This window comes from Fulmarus glacialis, unplaced genomic scaffold (assembly GCF_000690835.1).
Source record: "Fulmarus glacialis isolate BGI_N327 unplaced genomic scaffold, ASM69083v1 scaffold11236, whole genome shotgun sequence".
NCBI classification, from domain to species: domain Eukaryota; kingdom Metazoa; phylum Chordata; class Aves; order Procellariiformes; family Procellariidae; genus Fulmarus; species Fulmarus glacialis.
Window position 1 is genome coordinate 11,612 of NW_009216241.1, and position 27,964 is coordinate 39,575.

Sequence of the window (27,964 nt, forward strand, 5' to 3'; positions counted from 1 at the left end):
CCTAAAAGTACACATAAGCCACTTTAAGAAACATCAGCCTTAACTTTACACAAAGGAAACAATCCCAAAGAAAGCTCTGAAAAAAGGAATGAAACAGTTTGCTGGACAGAAGTTCAGTTTTACAGTCCTTTTACGGTTTTTGACTCTGTGATGAATATTACATGAGACTAAGTGCCCAGCCTTGGGCATTAAAACAAAATGTAACTGGTACAGAATTTTTTTTTTTTTTTGCTGTTGATTTTTGCTATTTTGAGAGGGTTTTTAACACTTGCAATGTGTGTTGAAATACAGTTTATTTAAATACCATTCAGTTTTAAAATATTGTTTAAAAAAAGTGGAAAAAAAAAAAGTTAAGGTTTGGCTTTCAGCACATGTTCCAGGCCACTGGAGAGACCCTCAAAGCTGTAAATAGTAAACATCGTCACCGAAAACTGCACGTTTCCTTCAGCGTAATACAGTATGACAGATTGTTCCTACCATTGTCTCAAGCTCATTAAGGCAAAGTAAATTGCATTGTCAGTTTTCATCACTTTAGTGTTGTAGGTCTGAAGGTTGTTCGTTAGAATACAGGTAACCTCCTCAAACGCAGGCAGAGCGAACAGAAGCATTTCAACAGTGTGTGCAATACTGCGGGTAGTGTGAGCTGGGCTGAGAATACACAAATCGGATTTTTTTTCTGTCATTGCATAGGAATAAAAAATACCTTTTTTTTTAAACCAACATTATGCAAATTTAGATTTTGGTTTCCACGAAGCCAAATCCGCTCTGAGCTGCAGATCGCTACCTGGACCGGGTTTGGTTTCTTGCCATCTCACGTGACCGCGCCTCTCCGGTGACGCTCATTTATCCTGCTTGCCTCCCCGGCGAGGCTGACGACCGCCCGCTGAGCAAGCGGGGCTGAAGGATGGCCCAGAGCATTTCTTTCCTATGAACACGGTCCAGGAAGGTCTCGACTGTCAAGCTACTGCGTTACCCCCTCCCGCTGACATTTCACTGCTAAGGCCCGATCTCCTCGGGGCAGCTCTGCACCGCTTCAAAACCTCCTTCTCGGGTATGACTTCCCTCACTTCCAAGTGAAAGTCGGCTGCGCCACTACAGATACTATTCATCCTGGTGTGGTTTAAATTGGTGTAAGAAATACCTCCAAGTGTAAACAAGGCTTCAGACTTTAAAGGTGTCTTCCAAATTACAGTATGCAAATATCTCTATGTCAGACATTTTAAAGAGAAGGCTTCACCCATTTAATGCTGTCAGATTCCTCGGGTGAGCCACGAGGATTAGTATCTTCTTTTCAGCCAGACAGGACCAAACTGTTTCAAACTAGCAGTTCGAGATTTGTTTGGCTTCCTCTCAAGTCCTAATTTAGATTTGTCACCCACAAATTATGTACGCTAAGTAGTTAACACCAAAGCTAGTCATCTACAATCTATTGCAACGAAGGAGGCTGACAATAAATCCTTCAAAGTCTTGATAATAATGAAGTTTACTACCTTTTACATGTTTGACTTCTACCACTTCTGAATCCTGTAGCAAAAGCCTTGGGGTAGGAGTCAAAGGGGTTTTTTATATAAAGTAAAGCAAAAGCTTACAAACTCTGCTGCCAGAGTTGGTTTTTTTTTTTTTTTAGGATGGTTTAAAATTCATTTACAAAAGCAGAATAATAAGGTTTCTGTGAAAGAGACCTATATACAGTAACAGGACGTAAAGGTTGTTTTGTGTATTACAGGAAAATATCCTTGAAGCCTTTATGACTCTGGAGTCTCTGGGACTTGGACCCTTGGAAACTAAGTTTATTCCACTGCTGGGAACCCAGCACTATCTAGTAATAAGTGAGACAATGAAGCACAAGTTTGTTTCCAGAAGGAACCAAAACTGCCGTGTGTGTTCTTTTGGAAGGGAAAGGAGAGACTTACTTAAGATTTTTATTGTCTGGTTAAGTCACATAGCCTGCTGGTGCCAATTTTTAAAAGTTGGAACTTCTTTGCCTCTTGCACTGGTCTCAGAGTGACACTGTCTGCTAAAAGTGCAGAAAGCTTGAAGAGTTTTACATTCTTCTGTAGTGCAATCCTTAAAAATCCCAGAGATTAGTGCCTGATCACTTTTGAAAAAAAGTAGACATTTTACCTAGCCCAGGGGTGCCAAAGTCCTTCTGGCGAACGGCCACTCCTACCTTCAGCCTCCAGCTTCCACTTCAGAATGTAGCTGCCCTGGAGTTAGACGTTTCACCTTAGGAAGTCCACATATGGCAACATTCTCCAGCAAAAAAAGTACATTGGATGTTGTACTTGCAACAGAAAATGCAGCTGGCCAGCTCCACCATCCATCCAGTACGCATCGGTCCTATGACACGTAGTCAGAAGTTCCCAACAAGAAGATCCAAGCTTGAATTTGGCAATCAAAAATGGGTTTGATGCACCCCTAAGCTAGATTTTCTACCTAGTCTAATAAAGTAAAGCACCTTTGGATTAAAAAATACATTAAGCTTAACAGCAACTGGACGTCTCAGTTTTGTATTTCAATCTCCTTGTATCTCCATGGCTTACAGTATTTTCTTGCCAGATGATAAAATATCAGTCTGTGGAGTCAAGACTTTCAGAGGGAGGAGCGTATTTCAGCCTAAACGTACCTGGGGAAGAGGAAAGAAAATAATTAAACAACATCAACCTTCTCACATCCGTTACATCTCAGAACTTTCTAAAACAACCTGCTTCTTATTAGACACGTAACGCAGTATTACAGCGTACTGCCAGCTTGCAGTGCCGGGGTGAAGCTGCAGAAGGGGCTGACAAGCACGTTGTCTGCAGCTGGCGGAAACGAAAATCAAAGCATAGTTCTACACAGTAAAAGTCACCCGCTTAGATGTAGTTTTAGGGCTGGCAAAAATTTGTTTGGGATAGTTTAAATGGAAATTTAATTAATGAAATGAAATTCGGCTTAAAAAGAGAGCAGACTGCGTTTCTGAAGTTCTCCGAATTAGGACTGACGAGGCAGCGTCACTTCTTCCCCATTGGCTACTATCAAGACATTAGCCACAGAAACTCCACTAATTACTTATATTTGGGCACTGCTGTAAATTGCTGCCTCAAAACCAGTCACTTGTTAATTTATAGTGGTCAAATACTTGAGACCTTGTCTGCACCATATAAAAACGAATACTGACATACACTATAGACAAGACATGATGTAAAATGTAAGACCTCAGCGCTGTTCGCTCCAGTCAAAAGTTTGTATTTAATTTTTTAAGCATACAAGAATGAGAAAGGTCTGACTGATGTCATAAGAAAAGCTTGAGTCTCTTACAGATGCAATCAATATCCATTTAGGAGAAGCTGAAGTTCCAGTCTCACATTGTAACAGCTATTATTCTGAGGTAATACACTACATGCAAATTATCTCAACACAATATGTCAATCAAAATAAAAAAGAAAAATGGGACTAGAAAGTGCGGTCGGTAAAGTAACATTTCTCTCTTGGTTGTTTCCTGCCCGGAATTAAGGATTTCGACTCTCTCCCGGAGAAGCCCGTGCTGTAACCACGTAAGCAACATGCCCTACAAAATAATTACAGCAGCAAACACGGGACCTTCAAGAGCATTTGAAGAGTAATTCTTCATTTACTATTTTGGGGAGGAAGGGAAAGGGGGAACAGAGATGCTCAGCTCCCAGGGAACTGGAAATTCTAACCGAAGATGACCTGGATGACAGGGTATAAGCAGCGACAACAATTCCTCTGCACTCTGTCCACAGAAGCTCCCTCCCTCCCTCCCTCCCACCGTACGTGCTTCTCCCCTCCCCAGAAGGCAGCGCAAGCCCCGCAGAGCACCCGGGTCTGACCCAGGGCCTTACCTGGGCCCGTCTGCACAAAAGTGAATTTCAACTTTTGCCAATACAGCTCAAAACCACCAGCTTTCAAGAACAAGACTTTTTTTATGCAAGTCGGAAATGCAAAGATGGGGCACCGCCACCAGACTCCCTCCTGCCCTCGGGTGCGCTGCCGTTCCCCTCGGCTCAACGCAACGCTCTGCGCGTGAGCAGGTCCCGCGTCAGCCCCTCCACCTGCTTTTACCTTGTCGATTGAAATCCATCGGAGGCTGTTTGCAGTCCTGAGCTCTGTGACCACTGGCCCCACAGTTGTAACAGGAGAGATTCCCGTTTTTTTTGTGACTTGAACCATTGCTGTTTCCCATCATTCCCTGTGCCTGATACACCCCTGCTGTCCCTGCCATAAAGTTCTGCATTGGCGGTACGGCAAACGTCGACTGCCCAGCCATTACGGAGTCCGGTGCTAGACCGCTGTTGTAGGCGGTGTGGACCACGGGGAAAGTCGTGCTGCTGTTGTACTGCTGCGTGTTGATGTAGCCGTTACTACACAAAGGGTTGAAGGGCAGAAATGGAAAAGTAAACATCGAAGGTCCTGAAAACGGGTGCTGAAAATAGTTAGCGTAGCTGACGGTCATACCACTCGAACCACAGTTCCCGCTACAGCCGCAGGAGCTGCACACCATGCACCCGGGCGGCTGCGGCTGCTGCTGCTGGTGGTGATGGTGGTGATGGTTCTGGTTTGGTACTGGGATGCTCCCTGCGGATCCGCTGCTGCTGCTGCTGCTGCTACTGCTGCTGCTGCTGCTGCTGCTGTAGAAGTTGTTCTCGGCAACAGATGAGAGTGTGGGGCTGGAGCTGGGTGCGGGGCAGCTGGGCAAATTCGCCATGGTTGCAAATGATGTGGAGGGGTGGCTGCTGGAGGAGGCTGCATTACTGTTTGCGCAGAAGCTGCCTTGCATCGGCGCCACTGGCACGCTGCTCATTGCAGAAAAGGCAACTTTGGTGTTGGCTGTGTACAGAGCAGTCCGGGGATTTATTATTGCAGGGGACACCGTTATTTGCATATTACTGGAGCAGGAAGTCTGTCCGGCAATGGCAGAATCAGTAGGAAGAGACGAAGACACCAGGAGTTTGATGGGTGGACGAGCCACGTGGAAGACTGTGCTGGATGTTACAGTGGCAGCAGTACTTGTTTCTACTATTAATCCTGGCTGCTGAGCTGTTTTTATCACTCTGTCCAGCGTCGAAGCATGTACGACTTTGGTTCGAGGACCAAAGGTAATAGTAGATGTGGGTGAGCTGTTCTCAGCAGCCCCTGACAGCACTTGCAAAGGCTGGTGGGGAGAAGATGCAGACATTACATCCACCACTGTATTTCCAAAGCTCTTTTCCATTTTTATGCTGCCCCTAGGTCCAGGAGAAACTTTATTTCTTTCTTCTAAAGATAAAAGTGAATGCATAGACGATGAAAGTAGCTTCATGTCTGCATTGCCACGGTCTGATTTATGCACTGAATTTAGCATCCGAATGGGGGTGATATGAGTAGAGGCCGCTGACATCATTTGCATTGGCAGAGCGTGGTGGCCGGACGGATTGGAGCCTGCATCGTTTTGCACTGGTAAGACCTGAGCCGTGGGTCTGGCAGAGCTCGAAGTGAAATGATTCAGTAACATCACCGGCTTCTCCTTTTCTGAACCGTCTAAGTGAATCTCTAAACCTAGGGACAGAATCATCTATAAATACAACTGCTTCACTAGACAAAGCTGGGCAACACAGGCACCCTCTTTGCTTGTTTCTGCTTACGTCTCTCGTTCTCCTCGGCGCTGTCCGAGCTCTCTTCCCTCGTCTGGATCCCCATGGGGCTGGAAGAAGAGCTGGAGTACTCGGCAGAGCTGCCCTCCCGGGGCAGTGGGTGGGCTGGCTGATCCACATCCACTCGCAGCTCTGCAGATAAAGGGTGTGCGAGCAATCAGGGAATGCAAACAAGAGGGGTAATACCTATTTGACAGGACCCAATTACAACTGTTTCACGACACCGCCTAACACACAGTGATGCTCAAGATTTACTGAGATATGCATTGGCTAAGAAGCAGGACTCTGGAGGCATAACGGTCGCTGACTAGTGCAGCTAGCCGTTCACACAGAAGCCGTGAAGAAGCAACTACTTTTTTTTGCACTCCATATACACAGGACTCAGACTTTTTGATCGCTCCCTATCAAGCTGACAGCATTTTGGAAGATAAAGCTTACGACAGGTTGGTGAAAAAGCAGGATAAGAATGAGCTTGCTCTTGTGCAAGGACATATTCAGCCCCGAGAGCACAGCAGTGCCCTCTGCTCCTTTCTTACCTGCAGCATGGTTGCCACGAATACTCTGGATAGGCCCCACATGCGTAGTAGGGGGAACCCTTGCCACACCGCTGCTGGTAACTGAAGAAGGTGTTGTGGGGTTTAGGCACCGCTTCTCCGATTTTTCTCTATAGGGTGATGGAGAAAGGCATGAAGAAACAAAAACTGGCTAAAGCACAACAATAGATAAAACAATTTCTGAATGAAACTGAAGCAGACAAAGCCCACTAAATAATCCACTAAAATGTTATGCTAATTTCAAACAGAACATTTGGAAATTACATCAATCTTGACCGTAGCTTCTTGCCAGCAGTTACATTTGGACTATTTGCCATCTGATTACAATACTAATGCTTTTATTTGTATGAGGTAAAACATCACCAAATGGTCACTCAATTCTATCACACATTACGTAAGCGCGTCCCAAACCCAGCCATGCACACCAAAACCAAAGAGAAGCCAAATGCAGTTTTCATTTTGCAAACACACTCTGGAAAAACATGAAAAATGCTGTCAAGGAGCTTTGATAAATAGGCACGGATTTGGATTTTTTAATTGCTTTTTAAGTAACTGCAGTAGCTTCAGAATAAACATTTCCCTCTAAGTGGAGATATAAAAAATAGGACAATCTGTTGCATCAGTTTCCCCACAGGGCTATTAATACCGCACAGAGCACTGGCCTTCTTTATAGCACCTTCACCACATAAAGCTGTGATCTTCCCGAGACCAGGGTTACCTGCAACAGCCCTGACTTTCAGTGGTTTGTCCCCATACAAAGTTAGAAGTCCAGATCCTGTACAGGTATCATCTGGCAACCCGCACCCCAGCTCCGGCAGTCAGCAGAGGCCCGAGCGGCTGGCGCCGCCTTGGGTCACCGCGGGACACCAAGGAGGCTCTCAAAGTAGCTGTGCTCCGTCCGCACTGACTGGAAGCCAAAAAACTGTCAGGTCTTAGGAAGAAAAAGTCCTGCTGGGCATCCTGACTTTCTGTGTGCATCACCCGAGCTTGCAAACCCTACAGCTCAGTGGCTTGCTTGCCTGATTCCCTCCTACCCCATGAATCTTAGGTAGGTGCTAAGCCCAAAATCTAAATGGCTTTGCACACCTGCTTTACATACCTATTATACAAGTTTAAAAAACCCCATGTATCTTTTGCAATTGATTTAAAAAATCTCCCCCCCCTCAGAAGAGCTGTCAACATGACAGGTGAAGACAGGCATTTATGTTCCAACTGGGTTGCCATATCCTTTTAAAACAGAGTTCAGAAATTCTTTACATTTGGTTATCCTTACCACAACCCTGAACAGGCAACAGTAAACCAGTAAGTACTAAATATTATCTAGTAATCCCTCGTTTCAAGAGCTTTTCAAAGTAACCGACACAACTGCAGAGGAAGGGAAATAAGCATTATCCATATTTACAGGTGGGAATCCTGATAAGTTTATGGTCTGGAAAGCAAAGACCATTGTAGAACTTGCATTAAATATCTTATGACCTTAAAAAGACAGTTCCCTCCCCACTTACTTCTCCAACTCTAGCTGGGTCTTGAGCTTCTTCTTTGCTCCCATGGTAAGGGATTCAAACTTATTCAGATCTTCCTCAGTAAGACTCAGAAACTGGTAAAGAAAAAATGCGTGCTTAGTTTTACAGCCTGAAATATTCTTATTTATATTTTCAGTAAAGATCAATTCTGAAAGGCAACTTTAAAGCCATTTTTTTAACATATGTTAATTCAAAGAAACTCTCTACTCCAGTTTTAAATTATAGAATCAGTGTAGAATAGAAGTGTGGGGGACTGGCATGAAAGAGAGAACATCTGTAGATTAAATTTAATTAGGTGTGTGCTTATATTAACTATTCACAATAAAGACGAAGTAATTCATGAACATATTAAAATAGAACTTTGTGCTATAAATGAGTTTAAGGATCTGTTTCTCTTAAAAAAATCACTCCAGTTTTTTCCTAGTTGTGTCATTTAACACAGAAATCAATGTGCAGTCATCTCATCAGTTTAATTGGAAAATATACTCCAATTATTATCTATATAATAAAATATAGACATAGAATATGAAAATAAAATCTATACATTTATAATATATTGTAATGAAAATTAAAGCCAGCAAAGTATGCATAATAATACATGCTTTTTTAAAACACACTAGAATATGCACAGTTTTGCCACTTTATTAAAGAAAAAAACACTATATATTTCTCCTCACATAATGAAGAAAATCAAATCAGAAGATTCTGGTAACAGATTATAATTAAATACATACAATATACTATAACCAGCACAAAGCCATCCCAATTTAGATCTGGCTCAACCTGAGCACTTAGTCCACTGGAGGGCGTTGAAGGCTAAAAGACAGTAAGAGGACATGAATTTTATAGATGGCGCTGGGTAAATGCTGTAGAAGTATTCTATTTAGATAAAATCCAGCACACATAGGTATAATTCATGACTCTTACTATGCAAATACATAAGCGATTATTTTTGCACAAGAATTTCTGCAGAAAGAAAACCCCTCACATACACTTGCAGGTACGTGCACACGCTAATGTTCATGTCAGAAGTCTCTGTGAATCTATTTTTTAAAGTAGGGATAACCAAATATTGTGGGAGAAAAATCAATCAAGAAGCAGAAGTTTAAAAAATCAACAAATTTTAGTTATCTACTGCACATCAAAGGGACGAACAGGGAGCCAAAGCAGAGCCCCTAAGACAGCATGCAAGTTGGATCTTCAAGCATTCGGTGAAGAATTCTGAAACAGGCGGCAGCTGTCGAACAGCCCAGGCCCCGGACACAACACAGATCGAAAATAGGAAGAAGGTTTTCATCAAAACATTATTGCTTCAAGAGAGTGCAAACCTTCATAGCATTTGCCAGTAACTTCTGCAATTCTCAATGCAGATGTTCGCAGCCTCTCTCTCCGCACTAGAGAATATAAGGATAATGTAAAAGCTGGCTTCCTTTTCTTAATCTACTGCCCTACCTTCTCCATTGTGAGCTGTTTGAAGACAGGATAGTATTTGTGCAACCGCAGTTTCCTGAGCCAGTCTAAGATCCCGTTTTGCTCTTGTGTCTGAGGGGTCTGTGGACTGGAAGACATTAACATGGGTGAAGAAGAGGTGTCCATCTGGGTGCGATAGGCCAGCGATGAGCCGGTACCTCCTGCGTGGGAACAGTGGGGTAGTGCAACGGGAGCAGCAGCCGAGTGCTGAACGTGATTCTGAGAAGACTGAATGCCAGCCACTCCACAGATAGGTCTGTAAAATAGGAACGTGATTTGATTTAGCACACTGAATCTGTGTCACCCAGAGTTCAGCTACTACAGCCATACAAATCTACCATGTCCAGGATTTCTGGTAAAACCTGCACTGTTTGATCCAAGTTACAGATTTGTACCTATACTGTTCAATAGCACAATAAAAACAGTGCAGTTTATGGCAAACAGTAAGCTTTATCTTCAGCTGAAGCAGAGGTTTCCTTCTACAATCACAGGTAATATATGTTCTACTACCCCTCTCTGTGATTTAAAAAAGGTTTAGAGAGAGTGGCCATGGTTCAACTTTGCATTATTAAAGAGAAGGAAAGAAGCCCAAATATAATCCTGTGGAAATTTATTTACATGGGGAAGCAGCAAAATAATCCACAATATTGGCTCCTTGGAGGGTTCTGTTTTTCGTTAGAGAAAAAGAAAATTGCCCCTTAAGAGAATGAATTCTGAGTTTGTTAAATCCTAACAAAAGGCAAGAGAATTTATTTTCTTCTTTTCGCAAGGCTGACTTCTACCTCTCTTGGAAGAGGTTTCCTTCCTCCCACTGAAAGAAAAACCCCTGCTGTACAAGGAAACATTCAAATACGCTGTAGAGAGAAAAACCTTTTCAGAGACGCTCTAGTCTCCCTTTGCCCATGAAGATTTATAGTAGGGATGACCAGATCCGTGCCTACAATTCAGATGATCATTATTCCTTTTAAGTATGTGATTGAGACCATTACGACTTATGCAGTAAGCACCAGATCACACAGAAATCATCCATCACCACAGCTCAACATTGAAGTGTTGATGCCAATTAATAGTTACAGCTTTAAGTATTTTGAGAAATGCTGCTTAGAACAAGTGTTTGTAGGTTTTACTGCCAGCAGAACACTGCAATCGTCTGATCTTACCTCCCACATAATGCTGGTCAAAAGGTTTCCCTAAATTCTTCCCTGAACATACCCATTTCTTAGGACAGGAGAGCCACTGCTGATTTCATAACAGCCAACAACGACAGATTGTCACAGTGCCAGAAAGTTTGGTCCAATGGGAATTACATTTTATATGCTTTATTTTTGAGGCTGAAGTTGAATTCTATCTTCCATTTCCAGTAATTAGATCATGTTGTATTTTGACTTGCAAACTGTCTGTTACCTAAGTTTTGTTGTCTTTGCGATCAACTCACTGCAAAACTTTTCTTCAAGCAATTACCCATACTGAGCTCTTGCAGTTATTATCGTAAGATGTGTTTTCTTAAGGCATTTAAAGAATGAACAAATGACAACACTAGGAATGCTAGTACCTTGCGCCAATATTCTCACCATTTGTTTTGGGCAGACCACACACCAAGGCTGGAGTTTCTTAAAATCTTCTACAGATGAATATGGAAGTGTAGACTCAAATAAATCCCCAAGGGGAGACAGATAAACACCTATGTAATGGGGTTTTACAACTAACCAGAACAAATGTAAACAAAATAAATATTTCACCTTCCAGATGTTCCCAGTGTAGTTCCTACTTTATAAAGGGAGGGGTTGCCAGCATCTAAAAAACAGGGAACAGAAGTTACAAATGGCATCAGTTTATGAAATGTACATCAGTACTAAAAATTAATTTGTAAACTTTATTTAAACTTACTTGAACTCTGAAGTTGCTGTGAAGGAGATGAAGTGCTGAAGAACTTTCTAACATGGTCATTTTTCACCACATGGGAAGGTAATGGTGCCAAATACCTGCACATTCATCAAAAGCAAACAAACCCCCCCATTCTGTTATATTTGATTTGCAGCCGCCTATGCAATCATGCTTGTAGACAGTACATGAAATTTTGAAATTGAATTTGAAATTTTGAAACTAAAACATAAAAGACCTTTCAAATTAATAACACCACGCAAATCTGTTTCAAAGTAGACTTGAAACGTATGGATATTCTTATCCTTAATACTACTTAAACACATGTGACCATGGTGTTGCTTTCACTGTTTAGTGTTTCAGTAAAGATGCTTAATTTAGGGACACTGAACGCTTGTAAGGCAGATAATGTTCAAATATAAACTTGAAAATTTCCTTTCAAATTCAGGAACCTGAAGACCATAAAATATAGATATATCTGTTATTTAGTTTTCTCCTCTTCAAGATAAACAGCAGATGCAGAGTCTGTCAGTGTAGGTAAAAAGGCTGTAAAACTTAGGTCACATTTTCCCTGGGAAATTTCTTTTGGGGGAAAAAATGGCAATCTCCTAAAACTTTGCAATGTATGAAGTGTGTTCGATCAACATGACTAGACTTTTTGTTGTTATGCAAACTTGACTGCCTTTTGCCAAATCTTCTGTAGATTTGAAAAGGTATAAAAAGTTGTTAAAAAAAGGGAGCATTTTGACCATATCTTTGAATTTGACATTTTTAAAAAGACTTTGAGTAAAAAATAATTCAACTATACCCACACTCAAATGTGCTTTCCACCTTGAAAAAATCACAGCTCATTTCTGAATTTTTCAAATATGTAGCACTTAACAAAACAGCTTCTTTCTTTGCTCCAAAGATACAACCGTTGCTCTGTAAACGCAGATTGCTATTCTATTAACCCAGATTTGTAGAGACTGTTGCTAGCTAAACAGCAACAGCAGCAGCATTCTCTCTTACCCTACCTAATTCTATTCAATAGGCTGTGATCCTCAAAGCACAGAAGGGACTGTTGAAATGTTAACGCTGTTTGCCGTGAAAAATAATTGAGGCATGCACCTGCTGGCTCTGACTATGGAAAAAACAATATCCACTGTGGCTCTGCCAATGGTGGACTAAAGTCTGTCTTGACTCAGGGAAAAGAGGTGTTTAGCAGAAGCTCTAACAAAAGTTAATTACTATTTTAAAATGTCATTTAATACTTCACATAGATAAAGACAGTAGTAGCTGAAAGTACTTTTAGTCCCTCAATTCTTCCTAGCAAAACTATTGCAGTATTTATAAAGAGAGGACTGATGTGACCTGCCACAGATGATGATTTTTAAAATGGCGTTTTAGATTAGATAATGGCCAGGTGATTTGTGATAATGTGAGGAGGTACTATCTACAGCTATAATATATACATACCTACCTTTTTTAAATTAAAGTAAAATAAACACCACAACAATCTAAAACAACTGAGACAATAAAAAACTCTGTGAAAGGGCAGAGGGGAAAAAAATCCCCACAACCCATCCCTCAACAGAGAAGGATGACTATTCAGGCAACTATTTTTTCCTGAGTTTTTGGGGGGTTTTTTAAAGCAGTTTTGGCTATTTTTTTGAGCTCAAACCAAGCTTCTGCAAAGCCAATGATCCTCTATTTGTTTTTAACAAGGAATGAGGAAATGTCAGTTCTCCAGGAAGCTTAATGCAGAATATTATTACCATATGTATTTCTGAAGAAAGAATTCCTGAAAAATTCCTATGCACTGGAATTAGTAGAACATCAAGAATTAATGCTTAGGATCAGGCTCTAATTTCTTGAAAGTAATTTAAAATATGAACATAGTATTTCTATTTCCTGTTTCTTTCTTCCACTTGGCGGAAAAAGTCAAGCGTGAAGATAAAAAACCACCGCAACAAAAAACCCAGCATACCTCAGGTCTGATTCCAGGTCCATGTGGTTCCGTTCTAGGTAAAATGAATCTGGACCACCTAGGCAAGGAATGAATTTCTCCAAGTTTTCTTCTGGATACAGCTGAGACAGCTAAAGGCAGAGGGTATTACAAATAATAAGTGAAAAGACGACTTGTTACTCATATGAGATTCAAGACACAGCAATTTGTAAGTCAAACATTTTATGAAATTCAATCTATCTGTATTATCTCAGTACATTTTGAAAAATGTCATTGAACAAAATTACATATAGGGACAAAACATCTCCCTGTTTTCGAAGTATTTTTCATATCACTTTTACCTTTGAAATAAATTCAGTCACTTCAGTGGAAGATTTGGTTACCAACGTCACTGAAGAATCAGACCACAGGACCTTAAGAAGTAAAAAGCATTCAGTTTAGTAACTAATAGTCAGGGATTTATGTTTGGTTCCAAAAGATCAATAATAGGTATCAAATGTCCCCCACAGACTGCAAGAAAGTTTGTCAGATGTGACATCAATAAGGAAAAATTTTTTTTGTGCACAAGTAACTATTACTCAGTCCTCCCTTGCTGCCCGATTCTTGCTGTTATTATACTTAACGATTATTCCGAATGCTTAAAAAAGCACTTCATAGTTTACACAGCCATTGCATATTGCAGACATCCAGTATTAAGGAACAGACTAGTAAGTAATGGAAATTTTTTATTATTATTATTGTTAAAGAAAACAGCTGGTTTGTAGAATCTGATGTACAATATGAACAACTCACCACAGCACAACAGTGCCTATTTATAATTAATCAACTCCATATGCTATGCAAAGTTGAAGATGGCAGCACATCACCCCACTGCAAAAAAAGGCAAAACCTTAGAAATGAAACCTGCAGCTACTGCTCTAGCTACGCTCTTTAGACACCATCTTGTATCTGCCCTTGAAAAAGGAAATAGTTCGGTATCTCTTCCCATACGCTTTCTGCATTAAGTCATTACAATCTTAGATACAGAGGCATTTATCGGTTGGTAGATGATTAGTTTAACTGAGCCGAAAGTCAGGATTTCTTGGCACGAAGAGTATCAGCATGAGACTGGCCAGTGGTAAGTCCCTTCAGACCTGAGGTATCTATTCAAAGCGTTTGGAAGGCGTATGGATCTTCAGCAGTTCTACAGGGGAAGAAGCTGGGTTTATGTGTTTAAGAATCAGGAGGCCATCTTCTCACATGATACTAGTTTCAATGACAACTGAAAACATACACAAAGTTTTTCCAGCCATCAGAATGCTGCCAAGACGACTGGTGAGAGGAGAGTATTTCAAAATATATTACATAATGGAGGAATTTCCTCTCTGCAGAGTTGTTACACAAAAAGTAAGGGGAAAAAAAAAAAAGAAGAAAGAAAACTTAAGCAGTTTCTGGTTTTACAAAGCCTGTGGGGGTTTTTTTGCTTGTTTTTTAAAGTTCGTGATAAAGTAATACTTCTTTAAATTCGTAAGAAATTTCAGAAAATATAGGAGAAATTTATCTTTCTAGTTTTGTAATAAACCGACATTTACTTATGTTTTGCTAACTTGTTATAATTTTCAATACTTATAAAACAATAATGTGAACTCAAAATGCAGGGAACAATAGCATTGCCAAGCGATGCTGAAAACACTAAACTGCTCGCTCTATTGACCTTCTATTCCCAAGCTACTAAACAAAACATTTAATAGCTGGGTTTCTAACCCAGCAAACAGCAATTTATTAGCTCTGCTAAACTATGTACTGTTCTTTCAGTTACAACCTGTCAATACTGGTAAAAGTAATTTCTGGTATTTATAGAAAATTTTATAATAGGTAAGGATGTTTCACAAGATACTAATACATAACTGGAGTCCAGACAACTGCATACTTCATAAAGATTTTTAAAACCCCTTGAAAAAATCCTTTCTAATATTGATGACATTTGGAACAATCATGGGATTCAGAAAATTCAGAACATTATCCATGAATCAAGTGATGCAGAGGTTAACGCTGTCAACATCACAAGAAGATGCTGATGCTCTATCTTGGGTGGTAGTTTTAAAGAAAAACTTTTTTTTGGTAAAAGTTGTAGATAATTGAAATTCTACTGTCCATTTTCTTTCGGGTTCTCCTTTTCTCACCAACTGTTTGGCTCTGTTGCCTCATTAAGCAAACCAAAGACATTTTCTGGGCTTTGCATTCTGGATTTTGGAATACGTCCTTCCAACTAGATGGGAGAAAAGCAGTTTGTCATTCTTTCTCGCCAGCACCCAGAATTCAGTCTCTGCTATTAACTCAAGGTTTCACAGAATGAAATCATCCCTCCACAGAAATTGTGAGCAATGACCAAACCTCCAAAAGCTGTGTAAAAACCAGGGGGGAAGCCACTTCTCCTAGCAGCTTGTGGCTAACCACTCTCATTCCAAAGAAACTATTCTCACTTCCAGTTTGAATTAGTCTGGCTTCAATTTTCAGACAACGGTTCCTGTTATGCCTTTTTCTGCTAGATTAACGCCCTCTTTACCATAAAATATTTTCTTCCCTTTGAAAACGCTTTTACATGATACTCGAAGTTATCTTTCGGTCAAGTTCTTTAACTCTGTCACTACATGGCATCTTCCTCAAGCCTTGAATAACTTCCATAGCTATTTTCTGTATTCTTCAACACCCCTTTTAAAACCAGTAACACCTGAACCATATGCCACAGTCTCACACTCCCCTCAATGCTGAATGCAAAGATAAATGACCATCCTACCTCTTTCCCCATATGTGCAGCACTGACCTAGGAGTCTAAATTTTCTTTGTCCAGATGAAGACTTAAATTCTTTCTAGTTTCTGCATTCCGGCACATAGATAACCCATTCTGTAAGCATGGCATGATATTTTCCCCCTAAATATATGCTTTGCCACAACCTGCTGCATTAGAGTGAATATTTTTATTTTGCCTGTGTCCCACTCTGCATCATCCACAAATGTTCATCAACAGCAATTTATGACTACTTCCAAATCATTGATTATAAAATATGACTAGCATCTATCCCCAAGGCGCTCCACTAGACCAGCTTCTGAGATCTAAGAAATAAGGTTTGAAAATTTAACTCCTCCTTAAGTAGTATCCTCCCTTAGAATCATAGTAAAAAAAAAAAAAAAAAAAAAAAAAAATCACAAGAAATTACCTCAAAGGAATATTCAACATTTCTTTCATTCTTCTTGTGTGCCAGTCCCTTTAACTCCACTTTTTCAACACTCACTATGAAAAAACAGAGAGATAAGAAAAATGAGGAGGATATTCTTAAATGCATGCAAAAGCAATGACTCTTTGGTTGTGCCAGGACTTGCTTTGAGAGCATCCGACGACTTGCGGCAGTGCTGCAGGTGCAGAGCTCAGGCTTGCCTCACTCGGCAGATAGGAAGGCTGATACCACTGCTCCGTGATGCTTTCAGTTCTAGCCTTATCAAGGCTAAGGTTGTTTCAACCGGTACCCAAACAATACACTAAATGCAAAGTTTTTTTTATTTCCTCATAGCCTTATCATACCACTAATCGGCATAATAACAGAATGCTACACAAACATGCATGGATTTATCTTAATAACATCAAGTAGCAAATACCATCCCTCCCACGGAAAACTGGTGCACAGAGAAATGAAGACGGGCAAAAGTCTCCACGTTTTCAGGGGCTGATTTTGCACGGAGTTTAGTGTGATTTTATTCCTGTGTTGACATCACGACTCCTCCTTGACTGCAGTTTCATGGAAAATTTCAGCCTCAATTACTGCAATTCGAGTAAGTTGTAAGTAAAAACAGAATCTTTCTGTGGAAAGGGTTGAATAACAGTACAGGTCACTGCTTCCATCTCTACATATGATATGCAGCCTTTAAAGACACGATCTTACGCATCAGGTATTTGATATACTAAATTCTTGGAAGCTCTCATGTCCCATTACACACAGATCAGAAATTCCACCATGCTAAACTTTATGAAGATTATTTTCCTGACTTTCTATTGCTCCTGCAAATTTCTCCTGCCTTTTGACTGCACGCATGGGGATACACACACAGAATTTTTCTCATAAAAAGCCAATTTACAGTGGCTTAAAAATTCAAAAGCAATTATACTAAAACAAAGTCACCAGAATTTTACCTCCAAGCAACAGGTACTTGAAGGGATGCATGCTGCGTATATTGTGTTTTCACTTAGCGGTCCTAATGAGCAAAACACAAAGCCCTACCATTTTGTTTCTGGGGAATCGTTATTTACAAGATATTTACCTGTTTTCAAGACTATCTGTACACTATATTACCTGTAAGACTCAAACGTATGTTATCCCATATATCTTCCTCATAACATAACTGCATAACAAAACAGTTGCAGTGCAAAAGTCACAGCAACGACATTACAACAGGCAACCTGTTTCATCAGCCCGACATCTCCCCATTCCCCACAGTGGGAGTTCAGCCAAGCCACCCTATTGCCAGTTTGGAGCTTGATTTTCCTCTACCTTAAAACAATAATGACCTGAAGTCTTTACCTTGGCCATTTAACAATTTTTGTTGTGTCCTGTTCATTTAAAAACATTACAACCTAGGTCTTGGCTGTTTTAAAGACCTCCTCTTTGAGTCTTATTTATTTGCAGTCAAAATTTTTAGAACTGGCAAGTTTTAAATAGATCTACAGATGTTTGTGCCCGTCTTTAAAATACAGAAGTAACATTCCTTTTATGATCATCTCAACCGCTCCTTCTCCATGTAATTCCCAATTACAGTAACATAAATCCCCTGAGCTTATGAATAATGTCAATTCATTACTTACTACTTTCTCCTGCATATTATGCTTTTTGTAGAGACTTGCTCCTCTTAAAAGTTTTCAGTGGATTCCTCTCACGCTTCTGAAATGATTTTACAGTACTACTGCGCTGTGGCACCACATGCTGAGCACCACAGGAATAAATCTTCTGCATTGATGAGCTATCTAGACAGTATGTAGTGGCATGAAGATTTAAACACGCACAAGGTTCAGAGGTTTTCTTGCCATTTTAAGAAAAATCTACCTCGGTACACTTATTTAAGAGAATTCAGGGCACCCTTAATTGTGATCACAGTTAAAATATTGATTGGAATTATATGTACTTCAGAATTATAAATTGTGATCACAGTTAAAATATTGATTAGAATTATATGCACTTCAGAATTATAATTAGAAAGAACTTGTAAAGTAGATATTGAGAGGGGGTATCACCATACTGTTGGTGAAACAGCTGAAGGATGAGCAAATAACTTGTAGAAAGCCTAGTGTCAACTGCTGCAACATCTGGGTTTGGAGTAGGACAAAGAAAGCCAGCAAGACATAGCAGATGTTACTTAACATTTGTCGTTTATAGCAAATCCAGTGTCACTTTACTGAAACTGTTCTTATCATTGGCATTTCTACAGTATTCAAATACCATCTCTTCTATCTATCCAGTATTCCTCTAAAGTAATTCAAGCAAAATAGGATTACCTATCAATATAAAATAAAGCTATCTGTGTTTTACCATGTGGGTTAATAACAAACTTTAAATCACCTTGTGGATTTTGTTGTGCTGACAGTTACATGACCTTTTCATGCTGAAGTTCTGGTCTGAACTTGTTCACTTAATATAATCTGCTGTAGCGAATTTATCCTCTGGAAAATGATTGCAATTAGCAAAGTGAACCATTAGGTAAATATTTCTGCGCTGACTGCAGTGATCCCGAACTGAATCTTGTAAGATTAGGTCTGTTGAACTACATGAAATATAGTTCATTGTGCAGGAGCAATATGCTTCTAGGGACAATTGACTGGATAATTTCTAATGTTACATATAAAGTGCTCCAGTAATTTTCCGCCAACACAGTGCAAAATATCATCCATCTAAAAAAATGCTAGAGTTCTTGTTTAATTTGTCAAGTTGTATATTTTTGTTATGTGGCCTCTCACATACTCTTCATATTATTTAACTTGTGGTTGCTTTTATTAAAATAGCCTTTTTAAACCTACCATGAAGCTTAACTTTATTCAGAGCAATCAATCATACAAAACTCAGGAAGAAAAAGGTGCCATCTACCAAACAGGAGAGAGTGGATATTAAATTTGCTGTCTAACAAATTATAAAGCAAAAAAAAGAAAAAAAAAATTTTTTTTTTTAATTGTGTTTACTCTCAAACACATGGGAAATTGCTCAAAGAGCTGACTCTACCCAGTATCACTATAAATGATTCCATGACCAGAAAAACCTTTGTACGGAATTAAGGACACATGATACTGTTGTCTTTTCAGGATGCTGAATTCAGCAAAACTCAAGCTTCCCAACCCAGGGGATAAAAAAAAAAGTTTCTAATTCAGGAGATAGCCAGAGCAAGGATATTTGCACTACCTTAAATCGGAGCTTTAGGTCTGGAACTAATCAATGGGAACTCATCCACAAGTAGTGCAGCTATGCTCTCCACGTTAGGCTTTGCTGCTGTGCACAGGACAGGAACCGACCAGAGCAGCTTGGCAGGGTATCAGACATGATACAAGATCTCAGAGACATACCTTTCTGTCTGCTCCTCTCTCCCAGCACTTCCCTGTAAAATGATCCAAGAAAAGTGCTTGTGTGTGTATGCGTGTGTGCCTCCCTCACTGCTAGGCTTTCTAGGCTGCATTGGCAGAGGGGCACAGAAGACTTTTTGTCATGGAGATTTATCCATAATTAGCTGGGAAATTAAGGCAGGTAAGTGAAACAGTGGGATGAGATCACAAATGACATATACAAGGGGTGGAGAAATACAAAGGAGGTTTGTGGAACTTCAGCGCTGCAGGAGGCTCCCATCTGTGTTTTAAGTGTCCTGTGGCACCTTTCAGAAAAGAGCAGGGTACCGGGACACAGCCACACAACCCTAAGCATGCATTCGTAGTTACTAGGAGTCAGATTTTTAAATAGCTGAACCTTTGTCTTTTGCTGAACTCTACGTTGAAAGAGCAGCAGACAAGCACAAAACCATGTTCATTCACTTGCAGAGATTTTCTGCAATCAAATGTCCTAAGTTTTTTTTTATTACTTTATTTGCTGCATTCTTCATGTAGTTTTCAATTGTACATAGAACTGTATCAAGTAGGGAAGCTTGCATTTGAAATACTACAGCACAGAGGCAGAGTCAGCTCCTCTAATGGGTGTGATTTCTAAGTCATCTTTTCTCCTTTTCATATGGTGGTTTGGTCCCGCCCCCGCCACTGTTCCAAAATGTGCAGGTAAAACAGATCCAGCATGTCAAACTCAAATTATACCACCTGAATGCTGGAGAACAGCAGTGAGGTACAAATTATATTGATTTGCACAGTAAAACTGGTGGAATGGGTGTTTGATTTAATTCTAGAGTGCTGGTGTTAACGCTGAAATATTGGATATGATGAAAAAGGGCTAGCCTTCAGTCAACACTTGTGATTCTCTTGAATAGCTTTACACAGCGCTTTTTTTTTAAGCAGTTTTCTTTACCAAAAGAAAACATAGATGAGCGTCTACAGCTTTTTTGTGCAACACTAGACAAAAACTACAGATAAGACTGCAAGCCAGGAGCACATCACAAGAGCTGAGCAATTGGGTTAAAGTGAATGACATTGAAACAACCAGGAAGAATTTACCACACAGTCTGAAAGAATAATTTCTACTCCACACCTCGCTAGTTATTTCCCTTTTTATTATATCACTGCATGTAAGTTCAGTTTGTGTGGCATGTAGCACAGAAATACTGTTCTCCAGCATTCAGGTGGTAAGATTTGAGTGTCATAAGACCAGGTTGAACCTCTGCAGCTCTTGAGACATGGTACTTGACAAAAAACCAGAAATGCTACAATTTTTTTAAGCAGGGAAGAAAACATAAGTGAAATCCTTTAGTTTGTGTATACAGGAGGCCAAGTACATAATCATAATTGATGCTTCTGGATTTAGAGATTTATTAATCTTCATTCATTAAGTTGTGCCTTCATGGAAATAAGCACTCAAACACAAATACAGTAATTGAATTTTTGCTGAAAAGGTCTACCTAACAAAAGGGAACTAATAAAATACTTTCCACATCCTTGTTTACACAAAAGTGGTAACCAAAAATGCAACACCAAGACTTTCACATGCCATCTCCTCTTGCTTTTCTGAAAGAAATACTTCAAAAGCAGCATTTACTCAATTACTGTTGTCCATTAGACATCAGAAGGTAATCCCAAGTGACTGCACAAAAACTGGAAACAAAAACCCACAAAGCCTCTCCGCTCAACCCTCAAATCCACCAGTATTTATATTCCCATGTATACAGGCAAAACTGAGGGAAAACAGGAGAAAGTTTATTTGCTAGTTTCAAAGCATATTCATGGCAACAAAGCACATGAAATTACAAAGTTTGGTGGTTGCTTTTTTTAACAGAAAGATCAACTGATCAACTGAATTGAAGCTGAGAAACTGCTTAGAATTATCAGCTTAAGAGGGTTTTTTGCCTGTTTTTCAGAAAGCTTCCTGCTTTCACACTTCTGATCTTTTTAAAGCTTTTTGTCTAGGCTATGATGGAGAATGGAAAAAAAACCCCAAACTAAGATACACTCTTCTTACCAGCAAATACATTGATCCTCTTCTGCCACAAACATACAAGAGCAAGTTTTCTAATCAACCACGTGTATTTTATTTCCCTAGCCTCATACTCCTCAGAACTTAAATTATTCATTAACTGGAATACTGGAGGCCTGAAGAAAACTTGCAGAATCAACTATTAGTTTTTCAAAGCACATACAGAAATGGTTGGCTGGAGTCTGTAAGATTAACAGCAAGGTGAAATTAGTGAGAATTGGGATCTAAATAATTCAGATATTGATCAGCTTCTTTCACGTTTCTGAGAGCTTGGTGTTAATGATAACTCCCAGGACCTCAAATCAGGTCAATCTCATGTTTATTTACTACAATTCCTTTCAACAAATCGGACAACTACAGTATTAGCTGGTAATAGTTTTGTCATTAAGCCAGAAAAAAACTGGCATTGTTGATCTGTCCCTGAGACTTCTTCAGAGGAAGATTTCACTGTCCCCAAGGCCTCACTTCATAAAAAGCTTAGACAAACTTTCAAACTTGGACCTCATAGGCTCTGAATCACTAAATACTAAGAGGATGACACTGAAACCATTCAAGTTGAACTTTGCTCTATTCAACAACCAGCAAAAGCACACCTTGGATTGTTTCATGACTCATTAACTCACAAACTATTCCTTTTAGGTAAGAGCTATCCAATCTGCATCAAAATATTGATGGGCCAGAGTCCAAATAATGGAATAACAAGAGATGCTTGCTGGTATGTAATGTTTGCACTTAACAGAAACCGTGCTTCTGGGGAGTGAAAGAACATGAAAAGGCAAGTCATAGAATATATTCTTAAAATGCAAGTGTATCAAACAATTAAAAAGTGTCAGAGGTAAATTTAAGTGACAAGCACACATCACGCAGCTACGACCTTGTCTGTCTATAGCTATACCAGATGGAAAAAATGCTTCCACTTGAGAGCATCAAGAACTCTTTATAGTATTTGCTTAAAAGTGAGGGAAGACAGGTAAGGAAATAAGATCACTTTCAGAAAGAAACACTTATTTCGCTACTTTTAGAAAAAGTCCAATATGGGAAAGGATGAAGCAATTCTCTCTACAGTTCACTACACTGATTTGTCATGTAAGAATGACCTTTCATTATTATATTAGTAGTAGAGAAATGACATCTCATTCTCAGAACTCTCCAGACACAGGAGGGTAATTTATTAAGATATTAACCTGTTTTCACATAATACAGTGGTTATGGATGGAGAAAACATCATGTGATGAGGTGTAACTGGGACACTTAAGTGATCCCAAAACCTTTATGCAAATATAGGTATGCTGCTTGCTAAGAAACATTTAAACTGAACCATATGTTATGTAGAATTTACATCCCCCCTCCAAAAGAGGGCAGAAAAAATTGTGGTTGGTATGAAAGCACAGTAAGATCTTTGCTTATTCTTCCCACATCAGGTATCTTCAAGATACTCCATGAAGCCCGACCCATCCAGGAAATCAAAGACCACGTTCCAGGGAGAAGACTACTACATTTACAGTATCTTTGAAACTTAGCAATGACCACTCTTGAAAAGAAGTCACACATTCATTTGAGATTCCAAATGGAGCAGTCATTTTCTGATTACCAAATTCTTTAAGCCAAGTATCCTGCAGGAACTAATTCTGCCTGGCTAACACAAATTCAGGAGACAGGACTAATTACCATCACAGCTTTCATTTAGAAAAACAAAGGAGGGAAAATTTAGCAGATGTCAAAAAGGGGCCTCTACTTCTCCCCCATTCCTGTGACTGAAGCCGATGAAGCAGGGTCTGCCATAGTACATGACCCAAGAACTACTGGCGAGCAGTTATTGAGCATGGCGTATCACTTGCCGCTCCCTGCGTTTCCACTTTATGGCCTTTACTTCTCTTAAGATTAACAGTTTGTGGTTCCTTAAAAGTCAATCGTAAGCTGATCTTCTTCTCTTCATAAGACAGATTGTTTTGTGCAGGGAAAAAAGGGAGAAAACAGAACTCAAGTTTAAAGTATGTTGGACTTCTTAGGACCCAGTTCAGCCTCGTAACAGGGTCCACTGTCCAGTTTTCTGCTGGTATCTCCAAGACTAAAAGTGGAAGAGCAGACAGCAGCTTTTCCATGGTGTCTGCTTAAAAAGGAAGCTACAGCTAGGAAAAAACCCATAACCAAACAGAACAGTTTTACTAGTTAGCAAGAAAATCTTTTGGCTGGCTGTTGCCTCTACAAAAACACACAGGAAGAGACTGGAAATTAAAGCTTCATGGACATAATGAAAAATTTCTGTAAGCAGCAACATTAGCAGAAGGAACGCTCTTAAAACTGTCATTTTTCTTTGTAAGAAAAAAGGGTTCTTCCAATTTAGAGAATATTTAACATCAAAACCAACACCTACTTATAACATGAGTTTAAGTGACAAGTTAATCCTACTTTAATTTAAAAGCAAGACTGAAGACTATGAACTGCAGTATTCCACAGGAAATAATTACGCAGCTTTTTTAAAAATCAAGGACATTAGCTTACTTTTGGCAGCACATAGAAAGGAATAATACGCTGGGATTGCATCGCTCGCCCCAATCAAGCTAGTAGTTTTCATGTTCCCAGAAAGGAATAATACGCTGGGATTGCATCACTCACCCCCAATCAAGCTAGTAGTTTTCATGTTCCTGCTGTTTCCTTAGTTTGTCTTATTTAAGTTGCCAACTAAGTGACCTTCTTATGTTTCTCCAAAAAAGACAGATATTTAAGAGAGTCTGTATATCTTAGCTTTTAAGATTTTAATTGAATTCATACATTGTTTTGAGTAATACTGAATGATACTGTCAGCACTTTAGTCAACCACAACAGCCAATCAACCTAAAGAATGGTTTCACAACTTCATTGGATTCAAAAACTTAAAACAAAAAGCTGTATGGACTGAAAGCTGGAGAAGACTCCCATCTGGACAGGAAAACATAAAACCCAGAAGAATCAGTCAGCTGCTTTCAAAGTCAAGATACAGCTTCAAACACTAATTTGAAGGTTTTTCTTACCAAATCCTTCAAACCAAGAGTACTAACTTCTGCATTACTGCTGCTGAACTGCCTGCCATTGCCACTGAATAGACAGCTGCCTTACAAGTTGCCTTTTTTCTTTTCTAATGCCAGAAAAAGCTTTTACAGAATAAATTATCCAGAAGGGGCTGCTGTATTGAACATATTTGTGTAACAGCTCCACTGCCTTACTAAATCTGAGCACCAACACATGTCACTAAACAGGTGCTGTGCCTTGAAACATATACTTACCAAGGATATGCTGTTGAAATACATATAATAATGCTCTGGGCAGAGAGCGAGCTATGATACAGAGCCAAGGAAGGCTGCAAGAGTTTGACATTAGTTAGGGACAACTGAGCGACAGGTAAAACATATTCCTTAATTCAAGTAGCTCTAATCAAGTGAAGATGTATCTCTTTATAATGTCAGGCAGAGAATATCCAAAAAGGAATCCTTAACTATGTTTTTTAATACCATGCAAAAACTTTGGCATTTTCAAGCACAATTTTAGGTAAACACTTGCAACACTGAAGGCTTAAAGGTATCCTACAACAAACTGAGACACTAGTCAGAGTGTTTGAGATTAAGCATGTGCTCAGATTTTGTTGCTTGGAGATTGGGGGACTGCTTGTTTTTCAAAGGACTTCAGAATTTAATTTGTAAAATATATTTACTGCCTAATTCCCCAAGCTGGCTAATTCTACACATAACTGCAGCTAATTAACTATTTTCATACAACTGAGAAAAGCATGTGTAAGTTATGAATGCAGCTGTGTACTTAATTTTCTTAGAAATTGGCCCAATGACTCATCTTCCTTCTCTGATTTAAGAAGAGTAGAGGAATGCGCAACTCATATTGAGAATTACTCCTGCAAAAGTGACCATAAGCCCAAACGCTCAGTTTGAAGGCAGCTTCAGTAACCACTAACATACATTCTCATATAGGCAATTAAAATAAGCAGGCTGCCTATATCTAATTACACAGCCCATGCTAGTAAAAATATCTCTGCAATCAAGAGAGATGTTCAACTTTGTATATAAATACTTCTACTTACTGGGTAAGTAACATGCAGTTGCATATTTAGTCTAGTTTTATCTGATCAAGTGATTATTTTATTTACTGTTCTTAGATCACTTTTAAACAAAATCTTGGCTTTGTTTCTTATTTTAAAGAGAAAGTTAGCTCATCCTAGAGAAATCTTATGCTTCCCTAGAAAGCATTTTCCCTGGCACATAATTCACTGAACCCCCACAAACCCAAGGCGAGCCAGATGATTAGTTCTGATCAGTTCCTACGAAACTAAAAACGCAAAGTCAGTTTTCCATGGAAAACACTCTCGGTAGTGTAGGCCCTTCCCCTAATCACAGTTTTTGTGCTAAAGTGTACCAAACCCCAGAAAACGCAGGCTTCACTACATCCCAAACATCACCAGAGGAAACAAAGCCAATTATTCAGCTGAAGCCTTTGACGTTTGTATGTCTGCATGGAACAGACACATACCCTGAGCTTAGAAAGAGCATACAAACCTTGCAAATGCACCCTGAAAGGAAACCAGATGGGGAAACCATGACACATTCAGGTAGTCACCACAGCTAGGAATCTGAGCTGGCATTTGCTTTGAAGTTTTGAGCAATGTCCTAAATACTGATGGACAAATCGAGTCTCACGCCAACACACCAGACCCACCAGTGAAATAATGCAAAATGCCACCTTTGAGCGCAGTCTGAACTAACAATAAACCACCTTTTTTTGGAGGGATGAGGAAAATGGGAACCAAGTCAAGCTTGCCTGCTACCCGTTAGTTTTCCTTCATCACAAGATTTTATTCATTTAAGTCTTCTAGGTCCCACTTAGATAATTATAATCCACTGTTACTCTTTATTAAAAAGACCCAGTCTCCACTGCATAAAAACAATTACAGTTGTAATCAATCACAATTGCATCCGATGAGGATTTCAGCAGCAAGACTTTATGCTTAGAAGTCACCAAGTCAGGACCTAAACATTACAGGTATATATATTAATTATACATATTATATAAACATATGTGTGTGGGTTTTTTTTCCTACAGCACAGTCAAATACAGATTGTGGGCTGCAGCATGTAACCATATATCTGCATAGATGGACCCCTGTCAGTGAGATTCTAAGGCAGCAGCTGCTCAGCCAGCATGCCCTGGCTTGAAGGGCAATCTGGTGATAAAACACCAGAGCGCTGAGATCAGATGGCCGGCTGCTCCAACCTCGGCCGAAGGATTTCTTCAGCTACCTAAAGCAGTTGAGAGTTTCCAACTCTGAAGCAAAAACACAGCAGAAATGTGCATTTCAAGCTCAAAGGCACATGAATACACACAGCTAGTCTTATTTGAAAGTCAGCTACTCAGACCAGCATAGTTTAATGCTCGTGTAAATAAGCACGTGCTGTTTTCTGCATTTTTTAGGACCGTATCGGCATCTTCAAACTCATGACTAAGGCTGCAATAACAAGCAAGCGTGAGCAGCAAGGACAAAGTAATTTTATATCAGCTTCAAATTTTTTTTCCTAAAAAATTATAGCACGAAAACCTTGTTAACAATGAAAAAATATTCTGTTAGCATGCTATGTAAAAACACCAGACTAAGGGACTACCCTAGAATAGGCAAAACCTTGAGTACATACAGTCTTGCCAAGAGCCACAAATGCATTCAAGTGCTTAGTTCAGTGAGAAACAAATATCCTCTGCACAACCACTTCTGTGAGGTTCTCCTTTTGTTGGCAATTATGTCCTTGTACATTTTCAGGTCTCTGGTCTCAGGCTTTAATACTCCTGTTCCCTTTATACTTTGGTATAAATCATTGCTCCTTCATTCTGGATCCCAGACAAGATTTGACCAGTAATTCAAAGAGACGGAAAAAGTTCTAATTCATCATTTAAGCTTATTTTAAAATACTGTACAACTATTAGACAACTGTTTCTGTAACACATCTATGAAGCAAATACAAAAGGGAAGAGAAGACCAAAGTAGATTTTATTAGTATTTGCCAAGGCAGTGAGAATGCCCAGGAACTCAACTAAAGAACAGAAACAAAACCAAAAGCCCATCCACTAAAAACCTCAAAGTCTTGAAGCTTTGATTCTCCACACTTCCCACTAGATTCTTCAGTACGCAGTACAGAACGAAGCAAAACACACTTTTGCAGTAGTAGGATATCTAGCAAATCCCTGAACTATTTAATAACAGGGACAGGAAGGAACACAAACTTTGAGCTCCCCAAGCCACTAATACCTATTTCATACCTACTGGTTTTGCAGACAAGTTTCACTT

At 39.6% G+C, this 27,964-nt stretch overlaps 1 protein-coding gene across 1 annotated transcript in view; it reads right to left on the minus strand.

Annotated features, from left to right (window-relative positions):
• Nucleotides 1-1,890: 1,890 nt before the first annotated feature.
• The window catches only part of ZCCHC14 (zinc finger, CCHC domain containing 14), a 50,835-nt gene continuing 24,761 nt past the window's right edge, over nt 1,891-27,964 (minus strand). The window contains exons 3-13 of the mRNA XM_009579235.1: nt 16,207-16,280; nt 13,351-13,422; nt 13,031-13,140; nt 11,068-11,162; nt 10,920-10,974; nt 9,163-9,436; nt 7,693-7,784; nt 6,170-6,297; nt 5,625-5,765; nt 4,066-5,538; nt 1,891-2,626 (exon numbers count right to left, since the gene is read on the minus strand). Of these exons, the coding sequence (XP_009577530.1) occupies nt 2,571-2,626; nt 4,066-5,538; nt 5,625-5,765; nt 6,170-6,297; nt 7,693-7,784; nt 9,163-9,436; nt 10,920-10,974; nt 11,068-11,162; nt 13,031-13,140; nt 13,351-13,422; nt 16,207-16,280 (2,570 nt within the window). The 3' untranslated portion in view covers nt 1,891-2,570. The remainder of the gene's footprint in view (nt 2,627-4,065; nt 5,539-5,624; nt 5,766-6,169; nt 6,298-7,692; nt 7,785-9,162; nt 9,437-10,919; nt 10,975-11,067; nt 11,163-13,030; nt 13,141-13,350; nt 13,423-16,206; nt 16,281-27,964) is intronic.